This window comes from Miniopterus schreibersii, assembly GCF_964146895.1.
Source record: "Miniopterus schreibersii genome assembly, chromosome: X".
Lineage (NCBI taxonomy): Eukaryota > Metazoa > Chordata > Mammalia > Chiroptera > Miniopteridae > Miniopterus > Miniopterus schreibersii.
In genome coordinates this window covers 17,404,220-17,419,089 of record NC_138104.1, presented here as the reverse complement: position 1 = coordinate 17,419,089, position 14,870 = coordinate 17,404,220, and the positions used below count along the sequence as shown (strand labels likewise).

Sequence of the window (14,870 nt, the reverse complement as noted above, 5' to 3'; positions counted from 1 at the left end):
ATAATCTCCCCTGCAGGGTTTTTGAAAGAATTAAATGAGCTAATAGATATAAAATGCTTAACTTGGTATATAGTAATGCTCAATGTAAGTGGTAGAGAAAGCACAAGGCACCCCATTTCTCCCTCCAGATAATTACAATTCTCGTAAGGAGACTACTTAGCAAACTACCCACAAAGCCTTTCTGTGCTACATCTGAGTAAATGCCACAATGGTCGGTAAAGACAATAAGGGCTGTAGGGTTAGAGAGGTTGGTGGTCGAATGTCAGAGGAAGAACATGAGCCAAAGTGTGGATTGGGAATAAGCATGACCCAATGGTCTCATAAAATGTTATTTGCCCTTAGTTGTTAGCTTTAAAAAAGGTCAGCGTCTTGAATGCAATTTGTATGTGGGTTTTTGTGCCAAGATTTGCCATGATAATCTTTATTAAAATATGTTCATCTATTTTGCCAAGTTGGGTTGTACTAATAAAAAAAATGACTTTCCCTCCTGTAGTATCATCATCAGGTTATATTAATTCAAAGCTTCTTCAGTACTTGGAGTTCCTACTGGGAAAGAGGAAAAGAAATGGGCTGGTGAAGGTAATTATATGATTTAGAAAAGAAAGGATCATAACAAAGTCAAATACTGTTTATTTGAACATTATGAAAAAGTTCCATATAGTTATGGTTTGTTGCCAAGCTGTGTAGGGTCCTCCTCTAGAAATCTCTGGTCTGTTGTGGTGACATTTCTCACTTTTGTTAGTCACAACACAACTTTTGCTGCCCCTCATCCTCCTGCTCTCGACAGTTACCTAGTCTCTGATCTTACGGAGTTTTCAACAAAAGTAGAAGACAAAATGCAATGATCAGGGACCACATATACCCATACAGGGAAATTCTTCTGATTGATATAGATGTGGATAGATGGGCTCACATACTTGAGCATGCAAAAACACTTGTGCATTCGCTTTGTTGGAACAAGATGTGGCTGTGAGAGAGTGTGACAGATGCACGGAAGCCAAGTGGGACTCTAAGTTACAATAGCTTTAGTGATCAACTTGACCATCTTGGGTTTATTGTCCTCCCCATTAGACTATGTGCTTTTCAAGGGTAGAATCTGGTTCTTTTTCATCTCTGCATTAATAGGCGCCAGCACAGGACTTGGACCCGAGTAGGGACTTGATAAATTTGCCTTACACCAAACTTACTTTCTTTTCTTCGTTGCCGGAAATTGCATGCCCCCAGTGGCCATTTTGAGTGCGAAGTGTTATTTTAAGATACTCTCTGTGGAGAAAGCACTCCAAACCGTGCTACGAACGTCTGAAACAAAAGGGGAACTGAATGCGCAGAGGGTTTGGAGAAATCGCCAAGGGAGGGAGGTGGAGGAGTGATGGAAGAAGAGACTCATTGAGTAACCCCCTTTTTTTTGAGTATGTTACTTCTCTCCTAAGATTGTTATTTTTCAATAAGAATAGCTTCAGATGCCATGAAACTAGTCTGACAGCAATAAATGAGCTTCTAACTTTTGGGCTAAATAATTCTTTTTCTTAAACCAGCTGTTGCCATGTTCCTTCTTGCACTGAAATTTAATTTGGTGAATTGGGTGGTGGTGGTGCAAGGAGATTTTTGAGTTGGCCCTGTGCCCCACTGCTAAGCTTTCTGTCTGCTTCTGGTCTCCCTCCCAGTGTGCTATAGGAGGCATTCTGTGAAGTCAGTGTTCACTTTAGACTTGCAGAAGAGACATTCTTAGAATTCTTAAGGAGAACTTGATTCTAAAGTAAAAGATTTACCAGGAAACTAATGACCTTTGGTGTAATATCTAAACAAAAATAACCCAGCCTTTTTCACATTCTTGACACAGAAACATCACACAATTATTTATTGCTTTTTAAATGAAATTAAAATTATACGGTTAAGTTTTTAATGATAGCATAAATAGACTTGCTAGTCATGTGTATTTATTTTTAAATACATGAGTGGTTAGATGGGTGAATATCTACATGGTCCATACATATTTACATTTTTATTTTAGGATTACCAGCTTGGTTTTACATTTGTACAGATATAGTTCAGATGGTGAAAGATCAGTCACCCTGTACAGCATGCACAGGAACTACCACAGAATCATTAAGCCTAAGTATTTGATTTTGTTAGTGACTCCTAGTTAGGAGCCATGTTTCCTCCCCCTGGCCCAAGAAACAGACGGTAACTGAATCTGTGCTAAGTTTCCTTTTTCAGTGTCCGTCCTTTCACTCTGTCTAACACAGGTTTGATTTGATTTCTAACAAATCAAAAAATCATCTAAATTTGTGGAATTGTGTATTTCTTCACAGTTTTAGGGTTTATACATGGAGGAAGTCCATTTAGATTTGGTCCTTAGAGGCCTGAGCAAGCCTGGAAGAGTGCACTGTGTCCCAAACTGTGGTACAAAGATGAGATTTTTTATTTGTTAGAGATTAGGAAAATATTGATTTATTTTCTTGTATGGGGATGATATAAGAGTGCTGTTTTAATAAATGTATTTCAATTAAGAAGAGATTTAATTTGAAGAAAAATATGAAATACATGATAGTACAGAAGATGTGCAAAAAATTTTGAAGATTGTATGTAAGTTTGGGAAACACTGCTAAAAAAAAAAAAAAAAAAAAAGATGAATCTCAGAGGGAGGGGGTGGATGGGAAGAGATTAACAAAGAATTTATATGCATATAGGCAGTGCCTATGGACAAAGACAATAGGGTGGTGAAGGCCTGGGGTGGAGTGGGAACAGGGTAGAGGGGGCAAGGGAGAAAAAGGAGGGGCAGCTGTAGTACTCTCAACAATAAAGATTTTTTAAAAACTAAAAATAAATAAATAAATGAATGAATAAATAAACAAATGAATAGAAAAGAGGATCAGGATCTGGAAGACCTGCATTTGAATCCTAGTTCTGCTACTAAATGTAGGCCTCTGACCCAGTTTCTTCATGTATAAGTTGAAATGATAGTATTTTCTTTGTCTACTGGAGAGGTTTTTGTGTGAAAAAGGTAGAATATATATTGAAAGTGGTGTGTGTGGTTTTTGCTGGCTCACTGTTTAAAAATTTTATTTTTCAATTACAGTTGACCTTCAATATTATTTCATATTAATTTCAGGTGTACAGCATAGTGGTTAGACAATTATATGAAAGTGTGGGGTTTTTTAAGATTGCAGAGTGATCATCAAATTAAACAACACTAACAACAAACCAACCTGAATAATATCACTAGCAAGATATTTCAAAAGAGATTAGGAAATCAGTGAATGAGAACGTTCAAAGGCAAACCATTTTCGTTCTTTTTTTCCTCTTGGAAACTGAGTAGGTTCCAAATTTCAGTTGATTGTTTTCCTGTCACTATTTAGGAAGAGAGAAGTCTGAAACATATGTTGCTTCTCTCCAGATTGTATAAATGCTTTTGCCTTTTACTTAAAACTGCTACAGAACTGTGTAGCAGTGCACAGCGTGACCTTGCTATTACTTGAGTGTTTGTAAAGTACTGTTTATTACATGACAGCTTTCTTGAGTTGTGAAAAAAGCACCTTTCAGGCCAATCCCCACACAAAGTAGCAGGGAGGAAAACCTGAGAGAATGACCCTTTTTGTGTGTGATAGAAGCTTTATTTAGGGTAAGCCTAATAATAAGTCTAATAATAAAATGATAAATAAGAAAGTTAGATAAGGGATATGTACTAGACTGCAGAGCAGGGCCACCATTAAATCATAATTCGAAAAGTCAAAGATTTTCCTTGTCTTGGATGCCAACAGAGTTATAAGAATCCAACTGGAAGGGAAATGTAGGGTGCGGTTCTTTGGGACTGACTACTACTTTAGCCTCTCTCTTCCACTTCTAGTTTGAACTGTGCTTTTAATGCCTGGGAGAGGGATGGAGTTAAAAAATGGGGATTAGAGGCAGGGGTGGGGTGGTGGTGGTGGTGGTGGTGGCGGCGGCGGCGGCGGCTCAACCGCTCTTTTTCTTCTTTAAAACATGAAGTCTGATTCACTGGACTAAATTTTCTTTTAGGGGAAGCTTTGTGGGTTATCAGAATAGCTACCCCAACTTTTTCTGTAATTGAGTTAGCCCTGACAAAGGAAGTAGGAATGAAGACCCAGATGCTTAGTTTAATCAGTTTTAAATGAAAAATGAAACCTTCTTTTCTGTAGCATGAATATATGGCCTTCAAAACACATGGGGAACTGTGAGTTTCTTTTTTAAAAGGTATATACTGTGCATTTAAGGAAGTGATTTTGTTGTTGTTGTTGGTAATCCTCGCCAGAAGATATTTTTTTCTATTGCTTTTCAGAGAAGTGAGGGAAGAGGAGAGAGGGAGAGAGAGCTAGAGAGCTAGAGAGAGAGAGAGAGAGAGAGAGAGAGAGAGAGAGAGGGAGGGAGGGAAGGAGGGAGAGAGAAACATCAATGCAAGAGAGACACATCAACTGGTTGTCTCCCGAAGGTGCCCCCACTGGGGGTGGGGAGCGAACCCGCAATCCAGGTACATGTCCTTGACCAGGAATGGAACCCCAGACCTTTCAGTCCGAGGGCAAATGCTCTAACCACTGAACCACACCAGCCAGGGCAGAAGTGATTCATTTTGACATTACTTTTCCATATTAGTTTGTCAACTATATTACAAAGCTGAAGGAGCATTTTCTTTTTCACAGTTACTTGGAGAAGGTACTGGTGAGATTATTGTATGGAAAGATTAGCAGATTCTAATTCAACAGGTTAAACATTGAAATTTGAGGACTGTTTTTGCAGTCTGTATTAGCAGAATGGTTGGCACCCAAAGCAAGACTTTGAAATTATTTTCAGTGCCTAAGGCTTGCCTTCTTAGATGGGGCTTTATTCATTTAACTTCTCTGAGAAATTGATCACAAACATTGAGTGTTAGAGCTGGAAGTTGCAGTCACAGTTTCCTTTCACTTAGGTCCATGAGAACATGGTACATATGGGACAAGGGGTCCAATTTTCCTATTAGAAGATCTCTGAGGTCCCTAAATTGTTTTTGTGTTTTTTTTTCTATTTTGACTCATTTGTCATGAGTACTCACAAACATGATAGGGATGATCTGCTTGATTTGAAGTGTACAGTGTGATGATTTAATATATGCATACATTATGAAATGGTTACCACAATCAACTTAATTCACGTCTGTCGCTTCACAGTTACCTTTTTTTATATGGTGAAAACTTGTAAGATCTACTCTCTTAGAAACTTACAAGTATACTGTAGTCACCATGCTGTACATTAGATCCTCAGAACTTATTCATCTTACACTGAAAGTCTTTGACCAACATCTCCTTTTTTTCCTTCATCTCTCTGCCCCTGGAAACCACCATTCTACTTTTTTTAGATTCCTCGTATAAGTGTTACCATACAGTATTTTCTTTCTCTATCTGGCTTATTTCACTTAGCATAATGCCTTCCAGACTTATCAATGTTGTCACAAATGACAGGGTTTTCTTCTTTCTTGTGGCTATATAATACTCCATTTTGTGTGTTTGCATGTGTGTCTGTGTATATGTGTATCACATTTTCTTTATCCATTCATCTGTAGATGGACACAAGTTATTTCCGTGTCTTGGCTATTGCGAATAATGCTGTAATGAACATGGGAGTGCAGATAGCTCTTTGAGATAGTGATTTTATTTCCTTTGAATATATACCCAGAAGTGGGATTGCTGGCTTATTTGGTAGTTCTTTTTTTTTTTTTTTTTTTTTTAATATATCTTTATTGATTTCAGAGAGAGGAAAGGAGAGGGAGAGAGAGAGATAGAAACATCAATGATGAGAGAGTCATTGATCGAGCCCGCAACCCAGGCATGTGCCCTGACCGGGAATCGAACCCCAATCGCCTGGATCCTAGGTCGACGCTCAACCACTGAGCCATGCTGGGCCGGGCTGTAGTTCTATTTTTAATTTCTGGAAGAACCTCTGTACAGTTTTTGTTAGGATTGTTTAGACTTGTTGGACACTGATTCTCATTGGTCAGAGTGGGTTAATCTTTCTAAGTAATTTTATAAAGGAAACTCTGAGGTGCCCTTCAGATTTGGAACTGTGATATAGCTGTGACCTCTTATAAACCAATTAAAAACCGTTTTCAAAGGATTGTGTTGATACAGTATACTGGAGACTGCCTCAGATACTGTGTACACAAATATAAATATAACCTCACAATCCATCATGATACTAAGTTTTAGTATAATCTTAAATTCATCCATTATGATGTTTTAATATATTTCACATTCAAGTTTTCTTTATGTAGTTTTTTATTATAAATTTTTAAAATCATTTTCAATTTTTTAATTACAATTGACATACAATATTATATTAGTTTCAGGTGTATACCCCAGTGATTAGACATTATATAACTTACTAAGTGATCATCACAATAATTTATTATAAAAGTTTTAAGAAAAATAATCTAATTTAAGTAAAATATTATTATTAGAAATCTCTAATATAGCCACCTTGGTTTAGCTAGTGTATTGAGACATGGCTCTGATTGAATCTGAATATGTCCAAGTTCATTCAACAATTAGTGATGTTCTAGGTGCTGGGATTATGGCAGTGAACTAATGAAGGAGAATCCCTGTTCTTAGATAGGCAGAGAGGTAAATAGATGGTGTATCAGATCATTGTAAGTTCAGTGAAGGAAAAGATGATAGGAAGGGAGGTGATGGGACCCTATTCCAAGATCAGTACCTTGAACATTAGTAGCTTTGTGTATTTCAGGGGGGAGGAAAAGCTGCTTGAGGTAGAAAGAATAGTACCTTTGTATTCATGGACCCAGGTTTGAATTCCAGCTCAGAAGGCAGGCAAGTTACTTAAACTGAATTGAGCTCAGGATTTCCTCATCTGTAAAATGAGGACAAAGATTCAACCTTTTTCATAGGGTTGTTATGAGTATTACATGAGAAAAGGTAGAGAATGCACTTGGCGTGGTGCCTGGCATATAGAAAGGGCTCAGTAAATGCTTTTAGCTCTCTTATTAATAAATCATGTCTTAGATTACTCAGTGTCACTGGCCCTGCTCCTTGTAACCGTAGCCTCAGGCTGGGGCCTTACTATCAATGGCCAGGTTGCCTGAAAGTCCAACAGGGATCCACTGACTTTGCCACTTGGAACCTCACCCTTTTATGCCCTTCCCACTGGATCAAGCATCTCTAGTACCTGTGCTTGCCCCAGCTATGCTGGAACTTGATACACCCTTTGGACAGTGTGTCTGGTACAGAGTAGACACATGAACGTTGAAACTTTCTCCCCTTCAGTTACCCAGTGAATAGCCCATATTCAGTAAATATCAACTGCTAGGCTTCCAAATATACCACTTTTTGTGTTATTTTAAATTCAGTCAATTTTTAGGAGGCACATGGATAAGCCGAGTATAGTGCTTTCTCTCCAGAACTCTCATCTTTAGCAGAGAGGCCTATGTGTATGTATGTGTTTGGTGTGTGTGTCTAGTTATGGAGAATATTTTTCTTGAAAAATGTCTTCTTTAAGTGCTTATTATAATCTGTAATCACTTTTCTTGTGAAATAATGTATCTCTAGTACATGGAGAGAAACTTACCTCTTGTGAGTTTAACCATATTAATTTTCTTTTTGTCTCTTATTAAGGAGAAGACCAAAGTTGTTGAGCCCTTGGACTATGAGAATGTTATCACCCAAAGAAAAACCCAGATTTATAGTGACCCCCTCAGAGACCTGCTTATGTTTCCAATGGAAGATATATCCGTGAGTTCACAATCACTTTTTTTAAAAAGGAAAAAAACAACACCTGCATTTTCCAAACCAGTTCTTACAGCAAGAACGGTCCTTGTCTTTTAGATCTCGGTGATAAGTCGTCAGCGCAGAACAGTGCAGTCCACTGTACCAGAAGATGCTGAGAAGAGGGCCCAGAGTTTGTTTGTCAAAGAGGTAAGAAGCTCAAAGGCTTTTTATATATTCATCGTATATTTCAAATATTCTTCCTTTAGGGTAAGTGGAAAATAAAATTACTGTCACTATAACTGACAAGTCTATGTGATGTGGTACAGATATTACAGCTTCAATCCTTTCACAAGTAGCATGTGTTCTTAGTCTTTTTCTTTTGGATTTGAATATTGTCTGCACTTGGACTCAGTGTTCAAGAGAGCATAGAATTGGCATTTATTACTTCCAATTGGTTTAGGGAAACACAGTCAATCCCCAAGGGTTGATCCGAATACCAAAATTTCCCAAGTGATTTTTAAAAGTCTGTCAGCTTATTACCAGAATTCTAAAAAATGGTTATATGTAGACTTTTTGTACACATCAAATGAGAGATTCCTCTTTTCTTTCAGTGTATTAAAACCTACAGCACAGATTGGCATGTGGTAAACTATAAGTATGAAGACTTCTCTGGGGACTTTCGAATGTTGCCATGGTAAGTTCAGAATTCACAGGAAGCCTCCAAAAGGAGAATTATCAAACATTTTACTTTTTCTTTAACCACTTGTGAAACTTTTTAGTTATAATTTACGGTAAAGCAAAACCTCAAACAACCAAACCAGCATGTTTCGTAAATGCAGTGTTTTGGGTAACTGAATATGTTTTAACTTTGCTCACTGAAATCCTTTCCAAAATGTATGAGTTCACTCTTTGGCTTTGGTGTGTCTGTATTGACCATAAAATCACCTTCATTTGATTCTGGATAACGTACTGAGTATTTTCCAGTGGTGTCAATGAAAAGGCTAGAAAATATATGTCTCAATTTGATGACCCTAGATAATCTCTTGACAAAGTGCCTCTCATTCAGTTGAGTTGAAGAACTGCCATGACCACACTGGCCCAGAAGTCAGACTGTCAGGGTTCAAATCTTATATCTACCACATACTGGCTAGATGACCTTGGGCCAGTCTGTTTGAGTCCTCACTTTTTTCCTTTTTCTCATTCATACTACCAACCTTACAGGATAGCATACAGATAACGTTTTGGAGAAATAAGACTTTGTGTAGCCCTTTAAAGTTTTTAAAGCACTTTCCCATAGGAGAAAACTAAGTCCTAAAGATGTCCTTTAAAACTGAGTCCACCAAGGACATGGACAATGGTGGGGAGAGGGACTGGGGAGGGGGATGGGACAGGGTGGAATGGGTCATTGGGGAGAAAAAGGGACATCTGTAATATTTTAAACAAAAATAAAATTTAAAAAAATTAATTAATTAAAAATAAATAAATAAAACTGAGTCCTACCCTGACCGGTGTTGTTCAATGGTTAGAGTATTGGCTTGCACACTGGAAGGATCAGGAGTTTGATTCCCAGTCAAGGGCATGTACCTGGATTGCAGGTTTGATCCCCAGCCCTGGTTGGGGCACGTTTAGGAGGCAACCAGGTGATGTGTCTCTCTCACATCGATGTTTCTCTCTCTTTCTCTCCCTCCCTCTCTCCCCTCCCTCCCTCCCATACTCTCTAAAAATCAATGGAAAAAAATATCCTTGGGTGAGGATTAGTAAAAAAAACCCCACAAAAAACTGAGTCTTAAGATGACCAGTCCAAGGTCATACACCAAATAGATGGAAGAGCCATAATTACACTATGTTGTTTTTCAAAATATATGTTTTTATTGATTTTTTGAGAGAGTCAAAGGGGGAGGGGAGAGAGACAGAGACATCAACTGGTTGCCTTCCGCTCCCAGCCTGACCAGGGATCAAACCTGCAACCTGGGTGTGTGCCCTGACCTGGAATCAAACCTGTGACCTTTCGGTTAACAGGATGACAACCAACTGAGCCACACTGGCCAGGGCGTATATTGCATTTTGACTTGGGGAAAGATAAGGTTCTGCCACCAATAACAGCTCTGGCACACATTCTTTGGCAATTTCTGCCCTTTCCTGACAATGTATTTTTGCTGCTGGATGCACATGTGGGAGTCCTTATATAAAAGGTAGTATACATTTACCAGAAGGGAGAATGAGTTTGGAAAGGAGAAAAGAATTTCTCTTCCTCATGTCTTGGCATTTTCTTGGTTGTGAAAGAAAGACGTCCACTGATCTTGTTTTGTTTTGTTTTTGTCTGTTTTGTTCAGTGTCTTAAGACAATTCTCTTGCATTTTCAGCAAATCTCTGAGACCAGAAAAGATTCCCAATCATGTATTTGAAATTGATGAGGACTGTGAGAAGGATGAGGTAAAGATTGGGGCCACTGCACTGGTTTCTTCAAGGTCACTTCTACTGAGAGAGATTTCCTTAGGAAAAGATGAGGGAAAGAATTGTATTTGAATGATCTGTGGACAACTTTCAAACGAATGAGTTTTTTAAAAAATTAAAGAAAGTTGTTGCATTTCCTAATGGAATTGAGGAAAAATCAAGTGAACTGGGTTGTGATTTGTATATAGACATGTTTTCCCACCTGTGGGACATGCATATGCAGTTGCTTTTCCCGCACTGGACATGTGGTGTGGTGATTCATCTGGACTCTCCTGCCTGATAGATCCCTCATGGGACAGATGAGGGATCTCTGTGACATTTTGAGGTGCAGTTTGCCTGTTAACATAATGCAGAAGACTTTCCCGGGTGATGGCTCGTAAGATTAAGTAAATATTGAGTGCCTACTGTGTGCACAGCACAGAGCCTTTCATTTTATAGTTAAGGATTTCAAGTTTAATCAGACATCTTCTCAGAGGGAGGGGAACTTTATGCTTCAATTAGAAACGGGCAGGGCCTAGTTCATGCCCCCCAAATAGTATTTGATTAGATGCACTGCTGTTGTTTCACTGATGATTTTTGCTCTTTCCAGGATTCATCTTCTTTGTGTTCTCAGAAGGGTGGTGTGATAAAACAAGGCTGGTTGTATAAAGCGAATGTAAATAGCACCATCACGGTTACCATGAAGGTAAGAAGTAGTTATAGTATTTCATCATTTTAAGGATATTCTCATTAGTAGCCTGTATGGAAAGAATATTTCTTTAAAAAAATTTTTGCAATGAACCCCTACCAAAAAAATCTTTAATGAGCGGATTCTCACAGATGTATGCAATTTTAAAAATCTGAAACCTCGGGATGAGTTTAGAAGTGCAGCTTTTTAAAGAAATGTAATTACCCTCTGAATCAAGAAGCTGAAAAAGGAGGCTGTCAGTGGAATAAAGAAAATAGCTTTGAACCCAAAGGGCATCAAAGGTTTCTTTTATTTATTTATTTTTATTTCTGAATTACAGTTTACATTCAATATTATTTTGTATTCAGGTGTATGCATAGTGGTTAGATAATCATATACTTTACAAAGTGTTCCCCCTGATATTTCCAGTACCCACCTGGCACCATACATAGTTATTACAATATTATTGACTATATTCCTTATGCTGTACTCTATATCCTCACGACTGTTTTTGTAACTACCAATCTGTACTTTATCCCTTTACCTTTTTCACCCAGCCCTTCAGGTTTCTATGTGGAAATAAACGTAGTGAGTAGAGAGAAAATATATGATTATGTAAGATGGGGGTTTCTCTCCTCCATACTAGCTAGATAAGAAACATACCAAAATAACTACTATATAAGGCAGTACATTAGTACTGTCAGAACTAGAGAGTTTTGTAGTTTGGTCAGAATAGTGAATTTATGTAAGGGCTTTGGTCAGAATTGTGAGTTGTATAAAGACAAGGTAGAAATGGAGAGAGGGATTAAATTGTGCAGGGTACTGAATGTCTCAGACATGAGGTTGGCTTTGTTCGGGAGGCTTTAAAGAGCCATTAAAGTCCAAAGGTAAAACTACTTGAAGATTCTGGGCAGGGAAAAATGTTATTCTCTCATACCCAATAGAACTGCTCTTTCAGATGTTCAATATAAGGTCATGTGGTTTCCTGAGGATGATTCACACTTCCATTAATTTTTGAAGGTCATTCTTTCACATTGCCTGCAAGCAGAAACCATGGGCGTCTACCAAGGGAAGACTCAAATTTTATCTTAATTTAATATTTTGCCTGCTGGTTTCCATTTAGTGGTCATGTCCTATTCTCACTTTCATTTTCAAGCTCTGAAAATAATGAATACAAGTTGTAGGATGCTTCTTATGTGTCTCCTGCACCTAAGCACGGGCCTCTGCAAGTGATGATAGGAGAATCCATTTAGTGAGTATGAGCCAAGCACCATACTGATTTATATTCTGTATCTCATTTAATCCTCATGGCAGCCCTGTGTTCTAGGTACTGTATTATTCTTAGTTTACAGATATGGAAAGTGAGACATAAAGGAATTCAATGATTAATCCAAGGTCACACAGCTCCAACTCTTCAGAGGTGGGATTTGTGCCTAGGCAGGCTGATGCCTGAGCCTATGCTCTTAACCAGCACACTATTGGTGCTCACTAGCTGAGTGGGTGAGACTCAAGTCCTTATTATTATCTCCTGTCAGAGTTACCGGGTAAAGAAATGCATGTGTGAAGGTTACAATTCTGTGCAGGTTGTCAGAAAATGGTTTTATGGTTTTTTTAAAAATTATATATGTTTTTATTGATTTCAGAGAGAGAGAGGAAGAGAGAGGGAGGGAGAGAAAGAGAGAGACATAGATGTGAGAGAGAAACATCAATGTGAGAGAGAGACATTGATGTGAGAGAGAGACATTGATGTGAGAGAGAAACATTGATCGGCTGCCTCCTGTATGCACCCCAACTGGGGATCAAACCCCCAACCTGGGGCCTTGATTGGAAGTCAAAACAGCGACCTTTTGGTGCACGGGATGACACTCAACCAACTGAGCCATACTGGCCAGGGAAGTTCTATGGTTTTTGACTGTACTCCTTTCCCCTAATATTCTCAAAATATTTAAAGGTTTTATCCATGCTCAGGCCTAAAATAAAACATTAGGGAATTAACATATTTATAAAACAGTTCACCACAAGGTTCCTTTCAATAGTGAGATGATCTAATGCTGGTAAATTGTAATTTGCTTTACATAAAACTTTTTTTTAGGAGCCCATTATATTATAAATCAAAATACAGTTGCCTATAAAAAGTATATGCTTTAAATTTTTTTTCATAATTTATCAAATACAGATTGGTTGATGTGGGAGGCAGAATAATGCCCCCCCCCCCCCAAAGATGTCCATGTCGTAATCCGTGGAACCTGTAAATGTTCCTTTACACAGCAAAGGGAATTAAAATTGCTAATCAGCAGATCAGATTATCGTGGACTCTCCAGGTGGGCCCAATGTAATCACAAGGGTCCTTCCTTATAAACTGAAGAGGGAGGCTGAAAAGGAGAGTTGGGGAAAGAGACAGGAGGATGCAAGCAGGGTGAGAGCCTTTGATAACAGAGGAAGGAGCCATGGGCTAAGAAATGTGGGTAGCTACTGGAAGCTGGAAAAGGCCAGGGAATGGATTCTCCCCTAGAACCTCCAAAAGGGAACACAGCTCTGCTACAACTTTTTTTTTTTAAGCTTTCTCACTAGCAGAGACTTTTTAAAAATATATATCTTTATTGATTTCAGAGAGAGGAAGGGAGAGGGAGAGAGAGATAGATAGAAACATCAGTGATGAGAGAGTCATCATTGATCGGCTGCCTCCTGCATGCCCCTGACTAGGGATCGAGCCCCCAACCCGGCCATGTGCCCTGACCGGGAATCAAACCATGATCTCCTGGATCCTAGGTCAATGCTTAACCGCTGAGCCATGCCTGGCCGAGAACAACTTTTATTTTAGTCCCATGAGACCTATGTCAGACTTCTAGTCTGCAGAACTGTGAGGTAATACATTTGTGCTGTTTTAAACCACTGAGTTTGTGGTGACTTGTTACAATGTCAGAAAACGAAATTCAGTCATTTGGTCTGAGGTTGATTGTTCAGCTTGTGTATTAGCTATCCCCAGGGTTGCAAAGTCCACCACTTACAGGGGCCAGCCAGGAACCAGAAATGCATGAAGTGGGTGGCGGGTCTGAGGCAACCTGGTGACCATGTGGCCTGGCTGAAGGGAACAGCTGTTGCTTGTCTCCAGCTAACTGTTTCTCTGCTGCTGCTGAGCCCAGGCTCTTTGCTTTTCCTCCTTCTTTCTCCAGCTGTTCATATATTTTGGCCACTTATTTTTATTTTTAGTGAGGTAGAATTCACATACCATAAAAATACTTATTTCTTTTGAAAACCTCTACCAAACAGTAGGCAAACGAAGGAAAAGAAGAATAAACCAAACTGGTCATATGTGCTACATAGCTTTTTTTTTTTAAATGAATTGAGAATAATTTGAAATATAAAGGCCATAATGAGATTTGGAAATTGTTTCTGGGTATGGATTTCACTTATTCTAGCTATTCTCCATTATGGATTGTGGGTCTCCATTTTGGATTTCTGGGAGGTGAACATATATCCTGTAATCTTCTGGTTTCACCTCCTAAGCCATAGCAGTAGTGTTGTATTTCAGGATTTATCACAGCGAGAATGGGCATGAGAGGAAGGTTCAGCTCAATTCAGTTAAGGTGTCTGAAGGATTTTGCCAAGATACTTTTTCCTATAATAATTGTGTTTGAACTGTTTTTTAGTTCAGCATCGCTGAAATTAGTTGAAACTTGCAGTGTTCACTGTACTCTCTCTGCCTGTAAATAGAGGGCATGCGAGTATAGGGAGCAGAGCAAGCCAGGAGTGGACTGGGCATGGGTAGCCGTTTTGTAGTCGCCAGGCTGGAATTTGGAGTGAGGGGCAAAGGGAAAGTTCAGGCCTATAAACCAAGGGGCATGGCGGGGGGGCGGGGGGGGGCTTCGGCTTGTACCTTTAGGTATGCCGTTCCGGGGATGGAGGGGTCATACACCTTCCTCCTGCTTCACACCTGGATTGGCTCGGGTCTAGAAGAGAGGCTAAACCTAAAGGTGGGGTGAGTGGCTGACCCAGCTCTTGGAGAGCTGGGAAAAGCAGAGGCAGAACGGAGGCAAAGGGCT

General features: G+C 39.1%; 1 protein-coding gene across 2 annotated transcripts in view; it reads left to right on the top strand.

Moving 5' to 3' along the window:
• The window catches only part of DOCK11 (dedicator of cytokinesis 11), a 172,090-nt gene that overhangs the window by 36,289 nt on the left and 120,931 nt on the right, over window positions 1-14,870 (top strand). For both annotated transcript variants that reach the window (XM_081125565.1, XM_081125564.1), the window contains exons 2-6: window positions 7,614-7,730; window positions 7,824-7,913; window positions 8,318-8,400; window positions 10,070-10,139; window positions 10,750-10,845. In XM_081125565.1, coding sequence (XP_080981691.1) covers window positions 7,614-7,730; window positions 7,824-7,913; window positions 8,318-8,400; window positions 10,070-10,139; window positions 10,750-10,845 — 456 coding nt within the window. The remainder of the gene's footprint in view (window positions 1-7,613; window positions 7,731-7,823; window positions 7,914-8,317; window positions 8,401-10,069; window positions 10,140-10,749; window positions 10,846-14,870) is intronic.